At 54.0% G+C, this 24,465-nt stretch overlaps 2 protein-coding genes across 2 annotated transcripts; one reads left to right on the top strand and one right to left on the bottom strand.

Annotated features, from left to right (window-relative positions):
- Positions 1–1,531: 1,531 nt before the first annotated feature.
- Positions 1,532–15,091, bottom strand: LOC119921160 (protein KHNYN-like). The gene is made up of 8 exons (XM_038741540.1): positions 15,032–15,091; positions 13,779–13,994; positions 11,231–12,258; positions 10,929–11,059; positions 10,130–10,226; positions 5,973–6,080; positions 5,764–5,865; positions 1,532–2,428 (listed from the first exon to the last, which is right to left on the bottom strand). The coding sequence occupies exons 2-8, from the start codon at positions 13,980–13,982 to the stop codon at positions 2,083–2,085; spliced, it is 2,016 nt and encodes a 671-aa protein (XP_038597468.1). The 5' UTR covers positions 13,983–13,994; positions 15,032–15,091; the 3' UTR covers positions 1,532–2,082.
- Positions 15,092–17,361: 2,270 nt separating this feature from the next.
- CBLN3 (cerebellin 3 precursor) lies at positions 17,362–21,744 on the top strand. Its single transcript, XM_038741418.1, has 3 exons — positions 17,362–17,753; positions 20,201–20,320; positions 21,383–21,744. Exons 1-3 carry the CDS (start codon positions 17,454–17,456, stop codon positions 21,578–21,580), a joined length of 618 nt encoding a protein of 205 aa, XP_038597346.1. The 5' UTR covers positions 17,362–17,453; the 3' UTR covers positions 21,581–21,744.
- The last annotated feature ends 2,721 nt before the right edge of the window (positions 21,745–24,465 follow it).

Raw genomic sequence — 24,465 nt, 5'->3', positions numbered from 1 at the left:
GTGATCAGGTGGTCCCACGGGGGGCTCCCAGTCTTCATCCCCATTTTACAGATGAGGTAATTGAGGCCCAGAGAAGTGAAGTGATTTGCCCAAAGTCACACAGCTGACAATTGGCGAAGCCGGGATTTGAACCCCTGACCTCCTACTCCAAAGCCCAGGCTCTTTCCACTGAGCCACGCTGCTTCTAGACTGTGAGCCCGTTGTTGCGTAGGGACCGTCTCTGTATGTTACCGACTTGTCCTTCCCAAGCGCTTAGTACGGTGCTCTGCACACAGTAAGCGCTCAATAAATACCATTGAATGAATATGTCTTCAATAAGGTGTTGAAGGCGGGGAGAGTGATAATCTGTCAGATAAGAAGAGGGAGGGTGTTCCCATGTAGTATATATTTTATATGTAACTCTGTTACATAGTACTCTCCTAGACATGTAGTACAGTGCTCTGCACACTCAATAAATACCACTGATGGATTGAATGATTAATAATGATGGCATTTATTAAGCGCTTACTATGTGCAAAGCGCTTTTGATTAGCTCTCTTAGCTAACTTAGGCAGTTGACGACTTAACCAAATCCTCTCCCCAGGGATTTAGACCGGTTCACGGCCCACCACTTCGGTCATTAAAACAATGGAAAGAATGGGGGACTGGGAGGCAAGATAATAATAATAATGGTATTTATTAAGCACTTACTATGTGTAAAGCACTGTTCAGGTTACAAGGTGATCAGGTTGTCCCTCGTGGGGCTCACAGTCTTAATCCCCATTTTCCAGTTGAGGTAACTGAGGCCCAGAGAAGCGAAGTGATTGGCAGAGCCGGGATTTGAACCCCTGACCTCTGACTCCAAAACCCGTGCACTTTCCACTGAGCCACGCTGCTTCTCTACCCCGGCTTGCTGTGTGACCTGGGGTAAGTCACTTCACCTCTCTGAGCCTCAGATTCCTCCTCTGTAAAACAGGGCAAGGACGCCTATTCTCCCTCCCTCTTGAACTGGGAGTCCACTGTGGGACAGGGACTGAACCCAATCTGATTATCTAGGACGTTCCCCGGCGTTTAGCTCAGTGCCCAGCACTTTAGAAGCGCATAATAAATACCATACAAATAAGTCGGTTCCAGTTGGGAAAAGCGGAGTCTAAGGAACACCACCAGCTATCTGGGGGGACCCAGGCACCCTAGAACCCACCCTCCTCCAGGATCAGCCTCTGCAAGAGACCCCCAAGCTGGGCCCACTGGAAGGGGGACAGGGATTCAGAACAGACCCTTGCCTTGAGCCCAGGGGGGTGAGCGGGATAATAATAATAATAATAATGATGGCATTTATTAAGCGCTTACTACGTGCAAACCACTGTTCTAAGCGCTGGGGAGGTTACAAGGCGATCAGGTTGTCCCTCGTGGTTCTCACAGTCTTAATCCCCATTTTACAGATGAGGGAACTGAGGCCCAGAGAAGTGAAGTGACTTTCCCACAGTCACCCAGCTGGCAATTGGCGGAGCCGGGATTTGAACCCATGACCTCTGACTCCAAAGGCGGGCTCTTTCCACTGAGCCGTGGCTTGGGCAAGTTTGCAGCGGGCCACAGACTCATCCCAGTTTTTCCCCTTCCTCCCGGCAAACAACTCCCTGGTTCCCCTTTCCTTCCTCGGCGAGGCAGGAGCTGGGGGAAGCTGAAGGATGGGGCGAGGCTGATTATCCGCGGTCAGACCTGAATCGGAAAACCCAGGAAGAGCGATGATGCCCGGGCAAGCCCGATTCCCCGACTCCCTGCGGCCCGCATTTCCTAAAGTTCCCAGCTGGATGCCCCACGGGGGCAACTGCCCGTGCCCCAATCCGGCCTCCGGCCACAGTCCACTCGGCTCTGGCCGGGCCCCGCTTCCTGGCGCCGACCGGCTCCGCTCCCGGTCCACGCCTGGCGGGAGAGGCCCAAAGGAGACGGGCGACGCGGGCAAGGCCACGCAGAGAGTCGGAGCGAGGACTCCGGCCCCGCGGCGTCCGGCCTGGGGCGGTCCCAGCCGGAAAGCCGGGCATCCTGACGTGGGCGGTCCGGCCCACCCCGCGGCCCTCGCCCCGGGGCGGCGGCGGGCACGGCTCAGAAGCGTAGGCCGAGGAAGGCCTCAGAGAGCTGGTTGAGGTCCCGTGTACAAGGCTCCCGCTCCAGGACAAAGTCCACTTTCTGGTCCTGCCCGGAAAAGATCTCCAGCAGCCGGTGCCGCAACCGCTCCGTCTCCTCTGGCCCGCGCTGGGAGCTGGGAGCTCCTCCTTCTGCTTCCTGGCCGGTGTCCTGCTCGCCCTTCTCGTCCTCCTCGTCTTCCTTCTGCTCCGGCTCCTGGGCCGGACATCTGGCCTGCCCGCCCGGGGCCGCCGGGGCGGGCCGGGCGGCCTGGGGAGAGGGAGGCCTTTGGCCTGCGGGCCGGCATCCGGGGGAACTTGGACTCCTGGGAAAGGGAGACTGAACTGAGGAAGAGCCGCCGGCAAGGAGGGAGCATGGCTCAGTGGAAAGAGCCCGGGCTTTAGAGTCAGAGGTCAGGGGTTCCAATCCCGGCTCCGCCACTTGTCAGCTGGGTGACTTTGGGCAAGTCACTTCACTTCTCTGGGCCTCAGTGACCTCACCTGTCAAATGGGGATGAAGACCGGGAGCCCCCCGGGGGACAACCTGATCACGTTGTAACCTCCCCGGCGCTTAGAGCAGTGCCTGGCACATAGTAAGCGCTTAATAAATGCCATCATCATCATCATCAAGGAGCTCCCCTGGGTTCGGTCAGACGGTGGGCCCACATATGGGTTCCAGGGAGCAGACAGACAGGATCCCAATTTCATCTATCTCGCCGCCAACTCCTCGCCCATGTCCTGCCTCCGGCCTGGAATGCCCTCCCTCCTCATCCCCAACAGACGATGACTCTCCCGCCAACTTCAAAGCCTTATCAAAGGCCCACCTCCTCCAAGAGGCCTTCCTTGACTGCGCCCTCCTTTCCTTTTCTCCCACTCCCTTCTGCGTCGCCCTGACCCTCTCCCTTTAGTCATCCCCCTGCCCCAGCCCCACAGCACTTATAATAATAATTATGGTTATTTGTTAAGCGCTCCCTATGTGCCGAGCACTGTTCTAACCACTGGGGTAGAAACAAGATAATCAGGCTGTCCCACGTGGGGCTCACAGTCTTCATTCCCATTTTACAGATGCGATCACTGAGGCCCGGAGAAGTGAAGTGACTGGCCTAGTCAGTGGGCCACAGTGAGTGGCTGGCCTGCGAAATCATCTCTGGGCACTTCAGGGGGCCCCAGAAAGCAGGCCCTTCTGCTCTGATGTGGGTACTTGGTGGACGCACTTATCAGCTGTGTGACTTTGGGCAAGTCACTTCACTTCTCTGGGCCTCAGTTCCCTCCTCTGTAAAACGGGGATGAAGACTGTGAGCCCCGCGGGGGGCAACCTGATCACCTTGTAACGCCCCAGCGCTTAGAAAAGTGCTTCGCACATAGTAAGTGCTTAACAAATACTATGTTATTAGTATAATACTTGACACTTACTATGTGCCCAGCACTGTTCTAAGTGCTAGGGGGATACAAGGCGATCAGGTTGTCCCATGTGGGGCTCCCAGTCTTCATCCCCATTTAACAGATGAGGTCACTGAGGCACAGAGAAGTGAAGTGACTTGCCCAAAGTCACACAGCTGACCAGTGGCGGAGCCGGGATTAGAATCCACAACCTCTGACTCCCAAGCCTGAGCTCTTTCCACTGAGCCACGCCGCTTCAATAAACAGACACATCCCCTGCCCACAACGAGTTTACAGCCTGGGCGGGTGGCAGGGACGGGGGAGACAGACATAAATAAAAATAAAATTATAGATGTGTAAAGAGAAGCACCGTGGCTCAGTGGAAAGAGCCCGGGCTTGGGAGTCAGAGGTCGTGGGTTCTAATCCCGGCTCCGCGACTTGTCTGCTGTGTGATAATAATAATAATAATAATGATGGCATTTATTAAGCGCTTACTATGTGCAAAGCACTGTTCTAAGCGCTGGGGAATTTACAAGGTGATCAGGTTGTCCCACGTGGGGTTCACAGTCTTAATCCCCATTTTACAGAGGAGGTGACTGAGGCTCAGAAAAGTGAAGCGACTTGCCCAAAGTCACACAGCTGACAAGTGGCGGAGCCGGGATTTGAACCCATGACCTCTGACTCCAAAGCCCGGGCTTTTTCCACTGAGCCATGCTGCTTCTCTACACTGGAAGCTTGTTAGTATGTTTGGTTTTGTTCTCTGTCTCCCCCTTTTAGACTGTGAGCCCACTGTTGGGTAGGGACCGTCTCTATGTGTTGCCAACTTGGACTTCCCAAGCGCTTAGTACAGTGCTCTGCACACAGGAAGCGCTCAATAAATACGATTGATGATGATGTTGGGTAGGGACTGTCTCTATGTGCTGCCAATTTGGACTTCCCAAGCGCTTAGTCCAGTGCCCTGCACACAGTAAGCGCTCAATAAATACGATTGATGATGATGAAGCTCGGTGTGGGCAGGGACTGCTGTGTCCGTTTCTCGTTGAATTGTTCCATCCCAAGCGCTTAGTCCAGTGCCCTGCACACAGTAAGCGCTCAATAAATACGATTGATGATGATGTTGGGTAGGGACTGTCTCTATGTGTTGCCAATTTGGACTTCCCAAGCGCTTAGTCCAGTGCTCTGCACACAGTAAGCGCTCAATAAATACGATTGATGATGATGAAGCTCGGTGTGGGCGGGGACTGCTGTGTCCGTTTCTTGTTGAATTGTTCCATCCCAAGCGCTTAGTCCAGTGCCCTGCACACAGTAAGCGCTCAATAAATACGATTGATGATGATGATGTTGGGTAGGGACTGTCTCTATGTGTTGCCAACTTGGACTTCCCAAGCGCTTAGTCCAGTGCTCTGCACGCAGTAAGCGCTCAATAAATACGATTGATGATGATGAAGCTCGGTGTGGGCAGGGACTGCTGTGTCCGTTTCTCATTGAATTGTTCCATCCCAAGCTCTTAGTCCGGTGCCCTGCACACAGTAAGCGCTCAATAAATACGATTGATGATGATGTTGGGTAGGGACTGTCTCTATGTGTTGCCAATTTGGACTTCCCAAGCGCTTAGTCCAGTGCCCTGCACACAGTAAGCGCTCAATAAATACGATTTGATGATGATGAAGCTCGGTGTGGGCAGGGACTGCTGTGTCCGTTTCTCGTTGAATTGTTCCATCCCAAGCGCTTAGTCCAGTGCCCTGCACACAGTAAGCGCTCAATAAATACGATTGATGATGATGTTGGGTAGGGACTGTATGTGTTGCCAATTTGGACTTCCCAAGCGCTTAGTCCAGTGCTCTGCACACAGTAAGCGCTCAATAAATACGATTGATGATGATGAAGCTCGGTGTGGGCGGGGACTGCTGTGTCCGTTTCTTGTTGAATTGTTCCATCCCAAGCGCTTAGTCCAGTGCCCTGCACACAGTAAGCGCTCAATAAATACGATTGATGATGATGATGATGATGTTGGGTAGGGACTGTCTCTATGTGTTGCCAACTTGGACTTCCCAAGCGCTTAGTCCAGTGCTCTGCACGCAGTAAGCGCTCAATAAATACGATTGATGATGATGAAGCTCGGTGTGGGCAGGGACTGCTGTGTCCGTTTCTTGTTGAATTGTTGCATCCCAAGCTCTTAGTCCAGTGCCCTGCACACAGTAAGCGCTCAATAAATGCGATCGGCTCAATAAATACGATTGATTGATTGATTGATTGACTGACTGAGGGAAGACAGGGTCACCTGGTGGGTTTGCTCAGGAACTCATCCAGGGTAGGGCCGTTGCGGCCTAGCGGGTCATCGGGCACCATGAAGATGTTTCCCACAAAGGTGAACGGCAGCAGGCTGGGTGGGGAGAGGGGAGAAGCGGTCAGCGGCGGGCCACCACCCTCACCCCGGGGTCCCAGTGGACCCCAAATCCCCTCTGACGCCAGGCCCCCGGCCCCCCTCACCGCTCACGGATGATGGCGACCCACTTCCCGGACTCTTCGGCCAAGTCCCGCAGCTGGTCGTTGGTGACGATGACCCCGTCCGTCTCCTCCGCCAACCTCAGCATGAACCTGCCCCCCCGGGGAAGCGAGGCTGAGGGTCCCGCGGGCCCGCCGCGGGACGGAGCGGGCTGCCCGGCTCCTGCGCTGACCCGAAACCCCCGCCGTCGAGAGTTTCGGACGTTCCTCTCGCAGTGCGCTTCTGTCAGCCAACTGATCGAGCGACCAGCTGGATTCATTCATTCATTCAGTCGTACTTACTGAGCGCTTACTGTGTGCAGAGCACTGGACTAAGCGCTTGGGAAGGACAAGTTGGCAGCATCTAGAGACGGTCCCTACCCAACCGGTTGGATGTACTGAGCGCGTGGCTCAGTGGAAAGGGCCTGGGCTTTGGAGTCAGAGGTCTGTGAGCCCCAATGTGGGACAACCTAATCACCTTGTAACCTCCTCAGCGCTTAGAACAGTGCTTTGCACATAGTAAGCGCTTAATAGATGCCATTCTTCTTCTTCTTCTTCAAATCCTGGCTCCGCCAACTGTCAGCTGGGTGACTTGGGGCAAGTCACTTAATAATAATAATGATGGCATTTATTAAGAGCTTACTATGCGCAAGGCACTGTTCTAAGCCCTGGGGAGGTTACAAGGTGATCAGGTTGTCCCACGTGGGGCTCACAGTCTTAATCCCCATTTTACAGATGAACTGAGGCCCAGAGAAGTGAAGTGACTTGCCCAAAGTCACACAAGTGACAGTTGGCGGAGCCGGGATTTGAACCCATGACCTCTGACTCCAAAGCCCGGGCTCTTTCCCCTGAGCCACGCTGCTTCTCTTAACTTCTCTGTGCCTCAGTTCCCTCATCTGTAAAATGGGGATGAAGACTGTGAGCCCCCCGTGGGACAGCCTGATCACCGTGGAGCCTCCCCAGCGCTTAGAAACAGTGCTTTGCACATAGTAAGTGCTTAACAAATACCATCATTATTATTATTGTGTGCTAAACGCTGGGGAGAGTACACTACAACAGAGTTGGTAGACACATTCCCTGTCAGCCTAGACGTCCTTCCCGGTTTCCCGAGGGTCGGCCGGTGGAGATCGAGAGGGGGGTCAGAAGACTCAAAGATTGAGCCCCCTTTTCCTCTCCTCCTTCCCCTCCCCACAGCACCTGTATATATATTTGTACAGATTTATCACTCTATTTATTTTACTTGTATATATTTACTATTCTATTTATTTTGTTAATGATGTGCATCTAGCTTTACTTCTATTTATTCTGACGACTTGACACCTGTCCACACGTTTTGTTTTGCTGCCCGTCTCCCCCTTCTAGACTGTGAGCCCATTGTTGGGTAGGGCCCGTCTCTAGATGTTGCCGACTTGTCCTTCCCAAGCGCTTAGTCCAGTGCTCTGCACGCAGTAAGCGCTCAATAAATACGATTGAATGAATGAATGAATGACCGTCTCTATATGTTGTCAACTTGTACTTCCCAAGCGCTTAGTCCAGTGCTCTGCACACAGTAAGTGCTCAATAAATACAATTGAATGAATGAATGACCGTCTCTATATGTTGCCAACTTGTACTTCCCAAGCGTTCCTCTCCCCCTCCTCCCCATCCCCCCGCCTTACCTCCTTCCCCTCTCCACAGCACCTGTATAGATGTTACTATTCTATTTATTTTATTTGGTTTATATGTTTGGTTTTGTTCTGTCTCCCCCTTCTAGACTGTGAGCCCACTGTCGGGTAGGGACCGTCTCTAGATGTTGCCAACTTGGACTTCCCAAGCGCTTCGTCCAGTGCTCTGCACACAGCAAGCGCTCAATAAATACAATTGAATGAATGAATGACCGTCTCTATATGTTGCCAACTTGTACTTCCCAAGCGTTCCTCTCCCCCTCCTCCCCATCCCCCTGCCTTACCTCCTTCCCCTCCCCACAGCACCTGTATAGATGTTTGTACAGATTTATTACTCTATTTTACTTGTACATATTTACTATTCTATTCATTTTATTTTAGTAATATGTTTTGTTTTGTTGTCTGTCTCCCCCTTCTAGACTGTGAGCCCACTGTTGGGTAGGGACCATCTCTAGATGTTGCCAACTTGTCCTTCCCAAGCGCTTAGTCCAGTGCTCTGCACACAGCAAGCGCTCAATAAATACGATTGAATGAATGAATGACCGTCTCTATATGTTGCCAATTTGTACTTCCCAAGCGTTCCTCTCCCCCTCCTCCCCATCCCCCCCGCCTTACCTCCTTCCCCTCCCCACAGCACCTGTATAGATATTTGTACAGATTTATTACTCTATTCATTTTACTTGTACATATTTACTATTCTATTTATTTCATTTTGGTAATATGTTTTGTTTTGTCGTCCGTCTCCCCCCTTCTAGACTGTGAGCCCGCTGTCGGGTAGGGACCGTCTCTAGATGTTGCCAACTTGGACTTCCCAAGCGCTTCGTCCAGTGCTCTGCACACAGTGAGCGCTCAATAAATACGATTGAGTGAATGAATGAAGTGCTCAATAAATACGATTGAATGAATGAATCAAAGGAAGGAACAGGGAAGGAAGGTGGGAGTGGGGAAATGGGCAGGGGCAGGTTAGCTAATCTTCCACCCCATGACTCAGATGGGCGAGGCCTCCAGGAAGCCAACCCTGGGTGGCCTTCCTCCCTTCAAACCTGCCCACTTTTCCTCTCTGCCCTCTTCCTCTTTTGGTTTCCTCACCTCCTTTTCCCTGCAACTTAATAATAATAATAATAATAATAATAATAATAATAATAATGGCATTTATTAAGCGCTTACTATGTGCAAAGCCAACCCTGGGTGGCCTTCCTCCCTTCAGAACTGCCCCCTTTTCTTCTCTGCCCTCTTCCTCGTTTGTTTTCCTCACCTCCTTTTCCCTGCAACTTAATAATAATAATAATAATAATGGCATTTATTAAGCGCTTACTATGTGCAAAGCCAACCCTGGGTGGCCTTCCTCCCTTCAGACCTGCCCCCTTTTCCTCTCTGCCCTCTTCCTCTTTTGGTTTCCTCACCTCCTTTTCCCTGCAACTTAATAATAATAATAATAATAATAATAATAATGGCATTTATTAAGCGCTTACTATGTGCAAAGCCAACCCTGGGTGGCCTTCCTCCCTTCAGACCTGCCCACTTTTCCTCTCTGCCCTCTTCCTCTTTTGGTTTCCTCACCTCCTTTTCCCTGCAACTTAATAATAATAATAATGGCATTTATTAAGCGCTTACTATGTGCAAAGCAGTGCTTTGAGTGAAGAGGCTGCTTCACTTATCCCCAGCCCCCCAGCACCCCCGCACCGCTCTCCATTAAAGAGAATCCTGCTTCCTCCACCTCCTCCCAAGACCATAATAATAATAATAATAATAAAAAAAAATGGCATTTGTTAAGCACTTACTATGTGCCAAGCACTGTTCTAAGCGCTGGGGGAGATACAAGGTGATCAGGTTGTCCCACATAGGGCTCAGAGTCTTCATCCCCATTTTACAGATGAGGTAGCTGAGGCTCAGAGAAGCTAAGTGACTTGCCCAAGGTCACACAGCAGACATGTGGTGGAGCCAGGATTCAAACCCATGACCTCTGACTCCAAAGCCTGTGCTCTTTCCACTGAGCCACGCTGCTTCTCTGCTTCAACTCCCCGCCCCGCGTCTCCCGGCCCTCAGAAGCCAGACAGGCCTGTGCCCAGAGTTGTGGGGAAACTGAGGCACCACACCTCTCCATAAGTCACCTGCCTGGGTTCTGTTAGCCAGCTGTCTGCTCTCTTCCATTCTCCCCCCTTCCCGGTCCCTCCAGTTCTGTTCCCCCGGAGGCCAGCAGGAAGGGGGGAAGCAGCGTGGCTCAGTGGAAAGAGCCCGGGCTTTGGGGTCAGAGGCCGTGGGTTCAAATCCCGGCTCCGCCACTTGTCAGCTGGGTGACTTTGGGCGAGTCACTTCACTTCTCTGGGCTTCAGTTCCCTCATCTGTCAAATGGGGATGAAGACTGGGAGCCCCTTGTGGGACAACCTGATTACCTTGTATCCCCCCCAGCGCTTAGACCAGTGTTTTGCACATAGTAAGCGCTTAACAAATACCATTATTATTATTAAGGGGGTCCCCCGGGGGGGCTGTGGGCGGGACCTGTCATCATAGGGCGTGATCCTCTTGCCGTCCACGACGTGGGAGGGGGTGACGGAGAGGAGGCGGAGGTCTTGGAGTATTGTCAGAAAGTGGCCCTCTGTGGGAATAATAATAATGTTGGTATTTGTTAAGCGCTTCCTGTGTGTGAAGCACTGTTCTAATGTGAAGTCACGTGGCTCAGTGGGCTTTGGAGTCAGAGGTCATGGGTTCGAATCCCGGCTCTGCCAATTGTCAGCTGGGTGACTTTGGGCAAGTCACTTCACTTCTCGGGGCCTCAGTTACCTATCTGTAAAATGGGGATTAAGACTGGGAGCCCCACGTGGGACAACCTGATCACCTTGTAACCTCCCCAGTGCTTAGAACAGTGCCTTGCACATAGTAAGCGCTTAATAAACGCCATCATTATTATTATTATAAGTGCTGGGGTAGATACAAGGTAATCGGGTTGTCCCACGTGGGGCTCACAGACTTAATCCCCATTTTCCAGATGAGGGAACTGAGGCCCAGAGAAGTGAAGTGAGTTGCCCAAAGTCACCCAGCTGACAAGTGGCGGAGCCGGGATTAGAACCCATGACCTCTGACCCCCAAGCCCAGGCTCTTTCCATAGGGGATGGTGTCTCCCCCTTCTAGACTGTGAGCCCGCTGTTGGGTAGGGACTGTCTCTATGTGTTGCCGACTTGTACTTCCCAAGCGCTTAGTACAGTGCCCTGCACACAGTAAGCGCTCAATAAATACGATTGATTGATTGGTGGGGGCGGGGAGGGGATTTCTTTTGGGCGAGGGCCCGGACCTCGCTCACCTTTGACCCTGGGGTCCCTCTTCAGGCGCCACTGGGGCACAAAGACGGTGATCTCCCGGTGCCCGCGGTCCCAGAAGTACTGGACGGCCAGTGCCACACCGCGGCACGAGAATACGTGGTGAAGGCCGTGCCTGGGGATGCCCAGTGAGGCCGGGGGTCAGGGTTGCCCGGGGCTGGGAAGAGGGACCGGAACCGGGGGGCATCCCCCCGTCCCGGCCTCCGTTGCCCCCTGACCCAGGTGTGTCCACCCCATCCTCTGCTGCTGCCCCGGGCCCACCGCCCGCCCGCCAGGACCCACGTACACCATGGCCACGTTGCTGCCGTCGATGATGAGATGACGCAGTCCGGGCAGGCCGGGCACGTTGGCCAGATTCAGGGAGAAGGGGGCCCGCAGGGCCTCCTGGAACCTCTGGCTGCCGGTCACCACGCCGCCGCCGCCACCGCCGCCACCTCCCGCCGCTCGCCTCCGCGGAGACCCTCGGCCCCGGCTCCCGGGCGGGCGCTTCCGGGCCACCGGGGAGCGGCTCCCGGACCCGGGGGGCCCAGGCCGGGGGTCGGGCCTCTCCCCGTTGAGCCGCAGCAGCAGGGACGTGAAGGGGTCCTCGCCCTGCAGGTCGGAGGGGACCGCCCCGGCCGGGTGCCCGCAGGACTCGGCCGCGGCCTGGATGACTCCCAGGAGGAAGCCGGACTCCGGCCCGTCCTGGGCCCGCTGATCGACCTCGGCACGGCTCCTCGGTCTCGGCCTTGCTCCCAGGCGGTCGTCCTCCCTGGGACCCCCTTCTCGCCCCTCTTCCTCTCCCTCTTCCTCCTCTTCCTGCCTCCCCTCTCTCCCCCGATCCCAGGGCCCCGGGTTTCCAGCTCTTTCCGCCTCCTCCTCCCTGTCACTCCCAGGCCAGCCCGCGGCACCGGGCAGAGCCCCCCAGCTCTCGGGGGTCCCCGGCCCCCACTGCCCCCGGCCGGCCTCCTGCACCAAGCTGAGCAGTTCCTGTTGGACGGCAGCGGGGAGGGCCAACAGCTCCGGGATGTGGTCACCTCCGCAGCTCTCCAGAAGAGCCTGAAAGGCCCCCGTCACCCGGGCCTCTCCCGCCGGGGTGCCACCCGCCTCCAACCGCCGCTCCATCTCCTCCACCCGGCTCTGGGCCAGGGCGAAGGCCTCGGCCAGCCCCCACAGCATCAGGGTGCCCGGACCCCTGGGCACCAGGTGGACGGAGGTGGCCCAGCACAGACAGTCCAGGAAGAGGCCGCGGGCCCCACGGAAGACGCAGTCCAGGGCCGGTGCGTAGTCAATCTCCTCCAACAGCTCCGGGCTGCACAGCCCCTTCACGAACTCCTGCGGGGAGGAGTGTGAGCCCACTGCTGGGTAGGGACCGTCACTAGATGTTGCCAACTTGTACTTCCCAAGCGCTTAGTACAGTGCTCTGCACACAGTAAGTGCTCAATAAATGCGATTGATTGAGAAAGGGGCAGCTGTGACGACCGGGGCCCCCAACCCCATCAGAGGAAAGCAGTGTGGCCTAGTGGATAGAGAGGAAAGCAGTGTAGCCTAGTGGATAGAGCACCAGCCTGGGAGTCCGAAGGATCTGGCTTCCAAGCCCGGCCCTGCCGCACATCCGCTACGTGACCCTGGGTAAATCACTTCACTGGGCCTCAGTTTCCTCAGAGAAGCAGCGCGGCTCAGTGGAAAGAGCCCGGGCTTTGGAGCCGGAGGTCATGGGTTCCAATTCCGGCTCCGCCACTTGTCAGCTGGGTGACTTTGGGCAAGTCACTTCACTTCTCTGGGCCTCAGTTCCCTCATCTGGAAAATGGGGATTAAGATTGTGAGCCCCGTATGGGACAACTTGATCACCTTGTATTCTCTCCAGTGCTTAGAACAGTGCTTTGTACGTAGTAAGTGCTTAACAAATACCAAAATTATTATTATTATTAGTGTCAGCTGTGTGACTTTGGGCAAGTCACTTCACTTCTCTGGGCCTCAGTTCCCTCATCTGGAAAATGGGGATTAAGATTGGGAGCCCCATATGGGACAACTTGATCACCTTGTATTCTCACCAGCGCTTGGAACAGTGCTTTGCGCATAGTAAGTGCTTAACAAATACCAAAATGATTATAATTATTATTGTCAGCTGTGTGACTTTGGGCAAGTCACTTCAATTCTCTGGGCCTCAGTGGCCTCATGTGGAAAATGGGGATTAAGTCTGTGGGCCCCACGTGGGACAACTTGATTACCTTGTATCTACCCCAGCGCTTAGAACAGTGTTTTGCACATAGTAAGCGCTTAATAAATGCCATCATTATTATTATTATTATTATTACCTCATCTGTACAATGGGGATTAAGACTGTGAGCCCCATAAGGGACAGGGACTGCATCCGACCTGATTACCTTGTATCTACCCCGGTTCTTAGAACCGGGCTTGGCAAACGAATGCACTTGACAAATTATTATTATTTTTATGAGGGAACGGCGTGGCGGGGCAATCAGACAGTTGGGGCTGGCCCTGCCCAGGGGGAAGCTGGTGAAAAATGTCTGTTGGCCACCGGAGAAAAGAAACTGAAAGTCTGTGGTGAAGAGGTAGGGAGCCAACTGGAGCGAAAGGTGCGGGCATTGCTGAAAACAGCAGGCGGGGCAGAGGATGTGATGCAAAAATAGAGACAGAGAAGCTGAGATGAGCCAGAGGAAAAATCCCCCAGACCCTGAGGGAGTCTGAGTCCCGCCTCCCACCTCTGTCACCCCGAGTCTTGACTAGGGGAGGCCTCCCCCAAAATTTGGAGATGGGGGATGACCCGAATGACCTCTAAGCTGAGTCCCACTGTATCCCCCCAGAAAGCCGGGATGAGGGGGAAGCCTCACCTTGGCTCTGCCCACGTTCTCCTTCGAGCCCTGCAGCTGCAGCCAGATGTGGGGGCTCCCGGGATAGGGGGCACTGGGGATGCTTAACTGCACCCTGAAGATGCGCTCCACATTGGGCTGCTGCTCCTGCAACGACTCCTTCATCTCGGCGGGGACCGCAAACACGTCCGGGCCTCCCGGGGGGCTGCCGCCTGCGGCCTGCATGTCTGGGTGAACCTGCCGGGGCAGAGGATGGGGGTGGTCGGTCCAGGGACCGCTGACCCCTCCGCCGGGCCCTGGGTTTGGCGGGGCAGGGCTGGCCGGGCATCACTGACATCTTCTACCAGGCTCCGGGTTTGGGGGAGCAGAAGGGGCCGCTCCGGACATCACTGACCCCTCTGCTGGGCCCTGGGTTTTGGGGGGGGGTCAGTCCAGGGATCCTGACCCCTCCACCTGGTCCTGGGTTTGGGGAGGCAGGGCTGGCCGGCTGCGGGGATCTCTGGACATCACTTGACACCCTTCACCAGGCCCTCGGGCTTGCGGGGGGAGCAGGGCTGGGATGGGGGGTTGGTCCAGGGATTACTGACCCCTTCACCTGGTCCTGGGTTTTGGGGGGGCAGGGCTGGTGAGGGGGGCTCTCCTGGGGTCACTGAAACCCTCCACCAGGCCCTTGGGCTTGCGGGGGAGCCTGGCTGGTGGAGGGGAATAGGTCCAGGGATTGCTGACCCCTCCACCAGGCCCTGGATTTGGCGGGGCAGGGCTGGTGAGGGGGGCTCTCCTGGGGTCACCGACACCCTCCACCGCATTGGGGGGGGCAGGGTTGGTGGGGAGGGGGCTCCAGGCGTCACCGACTCCCACCACCAGGCCCTGGGTTTGAGGGGGGCAGAGCCAGTGCTGAAGGGAGGGGGTCAGTCTAGGAGTCATTGACCCCTCCGCCAGACCCTGGGTTTGGGGGGGGGCAGGGAAACAGCAGCCTTGGGGGCTCAGTAGGAGAGCAGAACGTGTTGCCAATTTGTACTTCCCAAGCGCTTAGTACAGTGCTCTGCACATAGTAAGCGCTCAATAAATACGATTGATTGATTGATTGACCCCAGGCCCAGGCTGAAGGCTAAGGAGGCCCCACGACCCTCGCCCCATCTGAGGCCAGCACCCCTCCGGGCCTTCACACCCGCCTCCCACGTCTCCCCTCTGTCTCTCCCTGGGTCTCTGCACCTGGAGGGGTATCTCTGTCTCTCCCTGCATCTCTGTATGTCAATGTAGGGCCAGGTGCTCACCTCGCTGCCGATGTGCCAAGCTGGGCCCTGACTCCTGGGTCCCCGCCGGGGCCCTGGGCGTCCTCCTTCTGTCTCTGGCCCTGGGCTGGCCCACCCCCAGCTCCCTCTCACTTCCTGGACTGAAGGATGGGGAGCGGGGCGGCTGGGCTCCTCCCCGGAGGCGGGCATACAGCCCCGGCTTGGCCAGTCCACCCCCTCCCTGCCCTCTGCCCCCTGGCCCGGGCACAGAAATCCCCCAACTGGGGGCTGGCCTCGTGCAGAACCACAGGGAGGAGAGGCCTATGTGGGGGTGGAGGGCACATTCATTTATTCATTCACTTGTATTTATTGAGCGCTTACTGTGTGCAGAGCACTGGACTGAGCGCTTGGAAACTCCCAATTCAGCAATGAAGAGAGACCATCTCTGCCCACACAGGACTTATGGTCTACAAGGAGGGAAGATAGACATAAAACAAGTAAACAGGCATCAAGAGAAATAAACAAAATTATAGATACATTCACTTAGAGAAGCAGCGTGGCTCAGTGGAAAGAGCCCGGGCTTTGGAGTCAGAGGTCATGGGTTCAAATCCTGGCTCTGCCAATTGTTAGCTCGGTGGCTTTGGGCAAGTCACTTCACTTCTCTGGGCCTCAGTTCCCTCATCTGGAAAATGGGGATTAAGACTGTGAGCCCCATGTGGGACAACCTGATTACCTTGTATCTCCCCAGCGCTTAGAACAGTGCTTGGCACATAATAAGTGCTTGACAAATACCAAAATTATTATTATTATTATTTGGAGTCAGAGGTCATGGGTTCAAATCCTGGCTCTGCCAGTTGTCAGCTGGGTGACTTTGGGCAAGTCACTTCACTTCTCTGTGCCTCAGTTACCTCATCTGTAAAATGGGGATTAAGACTGTGAGCCCCATGTGGGACAACCTGATTACCTTGTATCTCCCCAGTACTTAGAACAGTGCTTGGCACATAGTTAGTGCTTAACAAATACCAACATTATTATTATTATTATTATTTGGAGTCAGGTCATGGGTTCAAATCCCAGCTCCTCCAGTTGTCAGCTGGGTGACTTTGGGCAAGTCACTTCACTTCTCTGGGCCTCAGTTCCCTCATCTGGAAAATGGGGATGAAGACTGTGAGCCCCCAGTGGGACAACCTGATCACCTTGTATCCCCCCAGCGCTTAGAACAGTGCTTGGCACATAGTAGGTGCTTAACAAGTACCATCATTATTATTATTATTATCAAAGCAAGTATACAGGCATCAATGTAAATAAATAGAATTATACATATATCCATAAATGCGTAAGCGCTGCGTGGTAGGGAGCGGGGGGAAGAACAAAGGGAGTGAGTTGAGGTGATGCGGATGGGTGGGGGGAGCTGAGGAAAAGGGGGGCTCAGTCTGGGAAGGCCTCTTGGAGGAGGTGAGCCTTCAGGAGGGCTTTGAAGGGGGGGAAGAGTGATCTTTTGGCGGATTTGAGGAGGGAGAGCATTCTGGGATGGAGTTAGGATCAATCAATCAATCAATCTTATTTATTGAGCACTTACTGTGTGCAGAGCACTGTACTAAGCGCTTGGGAAGTACAATGTTGCCAACTTGTACCCAACAGTGGGCTCACAGTCTAGAGCAAACGGAGAAAATCAGGGCGATGCAGAAGGGAGAGGGAGAAGAGGAAATGAGGGCTTAGTCTGGGAAGGCCTCTTGGAGGAGATGGGCCTTCAATAAGTTGGATGGCTCAGTGGAAAGAGCGAGGGGTTGGGAGTCAGAGATCATGGGTTCGAATGCCGCTCCGCCACTTATCAGCTTTGTGACCGAAGGTGGGACAGGCCAAGGGGCAGGGGGCCGCCCTCTGCCCTCTCTGCAATGCCACAGTGCTCCGTCTCTTGCTCTGCAGTGCTAGGGCAAGAGAAGCAGCGTGGCTCAGTGGAAAGAGCCCGGGCTTTGGAGTCAGAGGTCAGGGGTTCGAATCCCGGCTCCGCCACATGGCTGCTGTGTGACCTTGGGCAAGTCACTTCACTTCTCTGAGCCTCAGTTCCCTCATCTGTAAAATGGGGATTAAGACTGTGAGCCCCACGTGGGACAACCTGATCACTCTGTATCCCCCCCAGCGCTTAGAACAGTGCTTTGCACATAGTAAGCGCTTAACAAATGCCAACATTATTATTATTATGAGGGCAGGGCCGCTCCTTCCTCCCCTCCACAGTGCCCCACCGGCGTCCAGACCTTATTTCTGGCTCCAGGCCTACTTGCCCCATGGCCTCTTCCCAACTCCCAGGGTCCGGCGGCTGTCGTCCCCGCCCTGCCAAGGCTGAGGGAATGGCACCAGCCGGGCACCGGGCAAGGAGAGACAGAGCAGCCAGGAGAGGAGGGAGACCGGCCAGGGGCTCAGCGAGCGAGGGGCCCGAGAAAGACGGGGACCCGAGAAGCCAGGGATGCCGAGTCCCACGGTCCCCCCAGAGAGGGGACGCCTCCGCCTCCAAACCACCTCCGCCACGGGCCGGATCCCACCCGGGGCCACGGTCCGGTTGGCATTGCTGTTCCTGGCCCTGGGGCAGGCCGGAGCCGATCCGGTGCGGATGGAAGGAGAGTGTCTGGTTGTGTGTGAGCCCAGGGGGGCGGCCCTGGGAGAAGCCCCTCCGGGGCGCGTGGCCTTCGCCGCCGTCCGCAGCCACCACCACGAACCGGCCGGCGAGACGGGCAACGGCACCGGCGGGGCCATCTACTTTGACCAGGTAGCCCTTCGTTCAGTTGTATTTATCGAGCGCTTCCCGGGAGGAGCCGCGGGGCCTAGCGAACGGAGCACCGGAGTGGGAACCCGAAGGTCCTGGGTTCTAATTCCGGCTCCGTCACCTGTCCGTTGTGTAACTTTCGCTCAAGTCGTTTCCCTTTTCTGTACCTCGGTTGCCTCATCTGCACGGTGGAAATTGAAACTGTGAGCCCCTTGAGGGACAGGGACTGTGTCGCACCCGGTTTGCTTTTAGCCACCTCGGTGCTTAGTACAGTGGAGAAGCAGCGTGGCTCAGTGGAAAGAGCACGAGCTTCGGAGGCAGAGGTCATGGGTTCAAATCCCGGCTCCACCAATTAGCTGTGTGACTTTTGTCACTTCTCTGGGCCTCAGTTACCTTATCTGTAAATTGGGGATTAAGATTACTTTATCTGTAAATTGGGGATTAAGACTGGACAATGGGGGTGAAGACTGTGAGCCCCCCGTGGGACAACCTGATGACCTTGTATCCTCCCCAGCGCTTAGCGCTTTATTACTCTATTTATTTATTTATTTTACTTGTACATATTTATTCTATTTATTTTATTTTGTTAATATGTTTTGTTTTGTTCTCTGTCTCTCCCTTCTAGACTGTGAGCCCACTGTTTGGTAGGGGCCGTCTCTATATGTTGCCAACTTGGACTTCCCAAGCGCTTAGTACAGTGCTCAGCACACAGTAAGCGCTCAATAAATACGATTGACTGAATGAATGAATTAGAGCAGTGCTTTGCACATAGGAAGCGCTTAATAAATGCCATTATTATCATTATTAGATCAACTCAATCTCTGTCCCCCTTGCTGCTCGTAACTTAAGGGGTATTTAACTTCTCCATTTCTTCATCTCTCAGATGGGGATTCGTCAGTCAGCCAATTGTACTTATTGAGCGCTTACTGTGTGCAGAGCACTAGACTGAGCCCTTGGGAGATGACAGGATAGCAATGTAACAGACGCATTCCTTGCTCGCAACGAGCTTACAGTCTAGAGAGGGAGACAGACATTAATATAAATAAATATTAGTACAGATACAGACCTAAGTGCTGTGGGGCTGGGAGAGGGGATAAATAAAGGATTAAGTCACTTGCCCACGGTTACCCAGCAGGCAAGTGGCAGAGCCGGGACTAGAACACTGGCTTTCTGACTCCTACTTACTGTGTGTGAAGCCCCTTAATAATAATAATGGCATTTATTAAGCACTTACTATGTGCAAAGCACTGTTTTAAGCACTGGAGAGGTGACAAAGTGATCAGCTTGTCCCACGGGGGGCCTCACAGTCTTCATCCCCATTTGACAGATGAGGGAACTGAGGCCCAGAGATGTGAAGTGACTTGCCCAAAGTCACCCAGCTGACAAGTGGTGGAGCCGGGATTTGAACCCCTGACCTCTGACTCCAAAGCCCGGGCTCTTTCCACTGAGCCACGCAGCTTCTCTGTAAGGAGGCCTTCCCAGACTGAGCCCCCTCTTTCCTCTCCCCCTCCCCATCCCTCCTGCCCTACCTCCTTCCCCTCCCCACAGCACTTGTATAGATGTTTGTACAGATTTATTACTCGATTTATTTTACTTGTACATATTTACTATTCTATTTACTTTGTTAACGATGTGCATCTAGCATTACTTCTATTTATCCTGACGACTTGACACCTGTCCACATGTTTTGTTTTGTGGTCCGTCTCCCCCTTCTAGACTGTGAGCCCGTTGTTGGGTAGGGACCGTCTCTCTATGTTGTCAACTTGTACTTCCCAAGCGCTTAGTCCAGTGCTCTGCACACAGTAAGCGCTCAACAAATACGATTGAATGAATGAATGAATGAATGAATAAGCACTTGGGAGAGTACAATACAACAACAGACGGATACATTCCTGTGAGCCCATCGTTGGGTAGGGACTGTCTCTATATGTTGCCAACTTGTACTTCCCAAGCGCTTAGTCCAGTGCACACAGTAAGTGCTCAATAAATACGATTGAATGAATGAATGAACAAATAAGCGCTTGGGAGAGTATAATAGAACAACAGACAGACACATTCCTATGAGCCCGTTGTTGGGTAGGGACCGTCTCTCTATGTTGCCAACTTGTACTTCCCAAGCGCTTAGTCCAGTGCACACAGTAAGTGCTCAGTAAATACGATTGAATGAATGAATGAACGAATAAGCACTTGGGAGAGTACAATACAACAACAGACGGACACATTCCTGGGAGCCTGTCGTTGGGTAGGGACTGTCTCTATATGTTGCCAACTTGTACTTCCCAATCGCTTAGTCCAGTGCTCTGCACACAGTAAGCGCTCAATAAATGCGATGGAATGAATGAATTCCCCGCCCACAGTGAGCTTACAGTCTAGAGGCAAGTTTACAGTGCCCCCTCCTTCCCGCCCCTCTCAGGCCCCAGACCCATCACCCTGCTTTTCCCCTCCACAAGGTGCTGGTGAATGAGGGCGGCGGCTTCGACCGGACCTCGGGCTACTTTGTGGCTCCCGTCCGGGGCGTCTACAACTTCCGCTTCCACGTGGTCAAGGTGTACAACCGCCAGACTGTCCAGGTGAGACTTCGCAGGCTGGAAATCACCCCCACCCCCCACCCGGAAAGCGGGGCGCGCAGGTGGACGTCACCTTCTCGGTCTCCCCCGCTTCCTGGACCTGACCCCTGACCTCTGCTGAGACCCCCAGCGTTGGGTAGGGACCGTCTCTCTATGTTGCCAACTTGGACTTCCCAAGCGCTTAGTCCAGTGCTCTGCACACAGTAAGCACTCAATAAATACGACTGATTGATTGATTGAGACCCCAAGCAATGGGGCCCAGCACTGAGGCCGTCCCTCTTTGAACGTCATGGCTGGGTTCCTGCTCCCTTCAGCTCTGAAAAATCCAATTTTTTTCCCTTTCCTGGTAACAGCTTACAGAAGCAGCGTGGCCTTGTGGATAGAGCCCGGGACTGGGACTCAGAGGAACTGGGTTCTAATTCTGGCTCCTCCTCTTGCTGCTGCGTGACCTTGGGCAAGTCACTTCACTTCTCTAGGCCTCAGTTACCTCATCTGCAAAATGGGGATTAAGACCTTGAGCCCTATGTGGGACATGGACTGTGTCCAACCTGATTACCGTGACCCTCGGCCCACATCCTCCTCCTGGCCCGGAATGCCCTCCCTCCGCACATCCGCCAAGCTCTTCCTCCCTTCAAAGCCCTACTGAGAGCTCACCTCCTCCGGGAGGCCTTCCCACACTCAGCCCCCTCCATCCTCTCCCCCTCCTCCCCCTCTCCACCCCTCCCGCCTTACCTCTTTCCCTCCCCCGCAGCACCTGTATATATGTATATATGTTTGTACGGATTTCGTACTCTATTTCTTTTACTTGTACATATTCTATTTATTTTATTTTGTTAAGATGTTTTGTTCTCTGTCTCCCCCTTCTAGACTGTGAGCCCGCTGTTGGGTAGGGACCGTCTCTAGATGTTGCCAACTTGGACTTCCCAAGCGCTTAGTCCAGTGCTCTGCACACAGTAAGCGCTCAATAAATACCATTGAATGAATGAATCTAGGCCGCGGGCTCCCCGATATCAGCCCCCAGGGTTGGGGGACCCCCCTCCACCTGTCTCCTCCTCCCCTCGCCAGGTGAGCCTGATGCTGAACGCCTGGCCGGTGATCTCGGCCTTCGCCAACGACCCTGACGTGACGCGGGAGGCGGCCACCAGCACCGTGCTGCTGCCCCTGGACCCCGGCGACCGGGTGTCCCTGCGCCTGCGGCGGGGGAACCTGCTGGGCGGCTGGAAGTTCTCCAGCTTCTCGGGCTTCCTCATCTTCCCCCTCTGAAGCGGCTCTCCCTCCCTGAGGCCCGCGAAGCTGACCCGTGACCCCCTTCCCCTCCACCGGAGCACGGTGTAAGCCTGAAGCCGGCTCTCCCCGGGGGTCTTTGGCTGCTCCCCTCGACCCGCTCCTGGTTCTTGATAATAAACAGAGTTCGAATCCCGGTTCCACCACTTGTCAGCTGTGCGACCTTGGACAAGTCACTGAACTTCTCTAGGCCTCAGTTCCCTCATCTGGAAAATGGGGATTAAGACTGGGAGCCCCACACTTGATCACCTTGTATTCCCCCCCAGCGCTTAGCACATAGTAAGCACTTAACAAATAATAATAATGGCATTTATTAAGCACTTATTACATGCAAGGCACTGTTCTAAGCACTGGGGAGGTTACAAGGTGATCAAGTGGTCCCAAGGGAGCTCACAGTCTTAATCCCCATTTTACAGATGAGGTAATTGAGGCCTAGAGAAGTGACTTGCCCAAAGTCACACAGCTGACAAGTGGCGGAGCCGGGATTTGAACCCATGACCTCTGACTCCAAAGTCCGTGCTCTTTCCATTGAGCCACGCTGCTTCCCTACCCATTACCACCATTATAGTGAGCCCGCTGTTGGGTAGGGACCGTGTCTATATGTTGCCAACTTGGACTTCCCAAGCGCTTACCCATGACCGTGCTCTATCAACCAAGCCAATATACAACACAGTTCGATGTGTCTCCAAGGTGTACCCCCACAAGCGCTTAGTACAGTGCTCTGCACAGTAAGCGCTCAATAAATACGATTGAATGAACGAATGAATGTTTTTTCCAGTCCTGGTCATGAGTCCTCAGGAAATTATTTTCTATTTATTCTGAGGACACCCGTCCACATGTTTTATTTCGTTGTCTGTCTCCCCCTTCTAGACTGGGAGCCCGTTGTTGGGTAGGGACCGTCTCTAGATCATCATCAATCGTATTTATTGAGCGCTTACTGTGTGCAGAGCACTGTACTAAGCGCTTGGGAAGTACAAGTTGGCAACATATAGAGACAGTCCCTACCCAACAGTGGGCTCACAGTCTAAAAGATAATAATAATGGCATTTGTTAAGCGCTTACTATGTGCAAAGCACTGTTCTAAGCGCTGGGGGGGATACAAGGTGACCAGGTTGTCCCACATGGGGCTCACAGCCTTAATCCCCACTTTACAGATGGGGTAACTGAGGCTCAGAGAAGCTAAGTGACTTGCCCAAGGTCACACAGCAGACACGTGGCAGAGCCGGGATTCGAACACTACTCTAGACTGTAAGCTCATTATGGGCAGGGAACGTGTCTAACGTGTGAGCCCCATTTGGGACAGGGAATGGGGCCAACCCGACTTGCTTGCGTTCATTCAGTCGTATTTCTTGAGTGCTTACTGTGTGCAGAGCACTGTACTAAGCGCTTGGGAATGTTGCCAAGCGCTTAGTCCAGTGCTCTGCACACAGTAAGCGCTCACTAAATACGATTGAATAAATGAATGAATGAATGAATAGTACAGTGCTCTGCACACAGTGAGTGCTCAATAAATACGATTGAATGAATGACTATTATTAAACAGGCCCAGGGCAGAAGCTTCCTTCGCTTTCTCCCGCCACTTCCCTCGGCCTTAGTCCCTGCTAGAAAGGGGGAGCGGGCGGAGAGGGCCGATGCCCCCCGTCCGGCTGGCATTTGTGAGACAGGTGGCTTGGCCGAACTGGGCTGGGGACCCCCCGTAGGGGCCCAGATGGCACCGGGGCTCAAGGCGGCTTCCTTCCCGTGGGCAGTGCCAGAGCCGGGACCACGGCCAGTGAGTGAGTTTGCAGGCCATGGGCTCCGAGGCGGAGGATGGAGAGAGCAGGGCTGAGGTCAGGCAGAGCCTGAGGGGCGGGCGGGATTGGGGAAGAGGGCAGAGTGGGCACAGCCCGGCCCGCTGGTGCCGTCTCTATAGGGTGCCAACTTGTACTTCCCAAGCGCTTAGTCCAGTGCTCTTCACACAGTAAGCGCTCAATCAATCAATCAATCAATCAATCATATTTATTGAGCGCTTACTGTGTGCAGAGCACTGGACTAAGCACTTGGAAGTCCAAGTTGGCAACATAGAGAGACGGTCCCTACCCAACAGTGGGCTCACAGTCGAGAATACGGAGATAGGGGGTGAGCCAGGGTTGGACGGCGGGACAGGCGAGAGCGAGGCCCAGTTGGCAGCAGAGGAGTGGAGTGTGCAGGCTGGGATGTAGAAGGAGAGAAGGGAGGTGAAATGAAAGGGGGAAAGGGGATGCAAAGTTTTGAAGGCAATAGGAGGAATTTTTGCTTCATAGGAAGGTTGTTAGGAAACCACTGGAAATTTCTGACGGTGCGCGGAGGGGGGTGGGGGGTGACATGCCCAGGGCGTTTCTGTAGAAAAATAATCTGGGCATCAGAGTGAAGTATAGACTGAAGCGGGGAGAGACAGGATACGATTGAATGAATGATGATGATGATGATGATGATGGTGTTTATTAAGCGCTTACTATGTGCAAAGCACTGTTCTAAGTGCTGGGGTGGAGACGAGGTCATCAAGTTGTCCCGCGAGACTTCATCCCCATTTTCCAGATGAGGTAATTGAGACACAGAGCCCACTGTTGGGTAGGGACTGTCTCTATGTGTTGCCAATTTGTACTTCCCAAGCGCTTAGTACAGTGCTCTGCACATAGTAAGCGCTCAATAAATACGATTGATTGATTGATTGATTGATTGAAGTGACTTGCCCAAAGTCACACGGCTGACAAGTGGCGGAGCTGGGATTGGAACCCGTGACCTCTGACTCCAAACCCCAGGCTCTTTCCACATAGTAACCGCTTAACAAATACCCGAGTCATTATTATTATTATTATCATCCAGGATTTAGGGCCTCCCTTGGG

This window comes from Tachyglossus aculeatus, assembly GCF_015852505.1.
Source record: "Tachyglossus aculeatus isolate mTacAcu1 chromosome 12 unlocalized genomic scaffold, mTacAcu1.pri SUPER_6_unloc_1, whole genome shotgun sequence".
NCBI classification, from domain to species: domain Eukaryota; kingdom Metazoa; phylum Chordata; class Mammalia; order Monotremata; family Tachyglossidae; genus Tachyglossus; species Tachyglossus aculeatus.
Note: the sequence above shows the minus strand (reverse complement) of the source record. Positions and strands in the feature narration are given on the sequence as shown.

What these genes read in the sequence shown, in the direction of transcription:
- LOC119921160 (XM_038741540.1), bottom strand. Translation starts at nt 13,982, where the DNA reads ATGCAGGCCGCAGGCGGCAGCCCCCCGGGAGGCCCGGACGTGTTTGCG. An exon ending in ATCACGCCCTATGATGACAG is followed by an intron (nt 6,081 to 10,129) that starts GTCCCGCCCACA and finishes CCGGGGGGGCAG; the next exon opens with GTTCATGCTGAGGTTGGCGG. An exon ending in TTCCTGAGCAAACCCACCAG is followed by an intron (nt 2,429 to 5,763) that starts GTGACCCTGTCT and finishes TCCCTTTCCCAG; the next exon opens with GAGTCCAAGTTCCCCCGGAT.
- CBLN3 (XM_038741418.1), top strand. Translation starts at nt 17,454, where the DNA reads ATGCCGAGTCCCACGGTCCCCCCAGAGAGGGGACGCCTCCGCCTCCAA. An exon ending in GGGCCATCTACTTTGACCAG is followed by an intron (nt 17,754 to 20,200) that starts GTAGCCCTTCGT and finishes CCCCTCCACAAG; the next exon opens with GTGCTGGTGAATGAGGGCGG. An exon ending in ACAACCGCCAGACTGTCCAG is followed by an intron (nt 20,321 to 21,382) that starts GTGAGACTTCGC and finishes TCCCCTCGCCAG; the next exon opens with GTGAGCCTGATGCTGAACGC.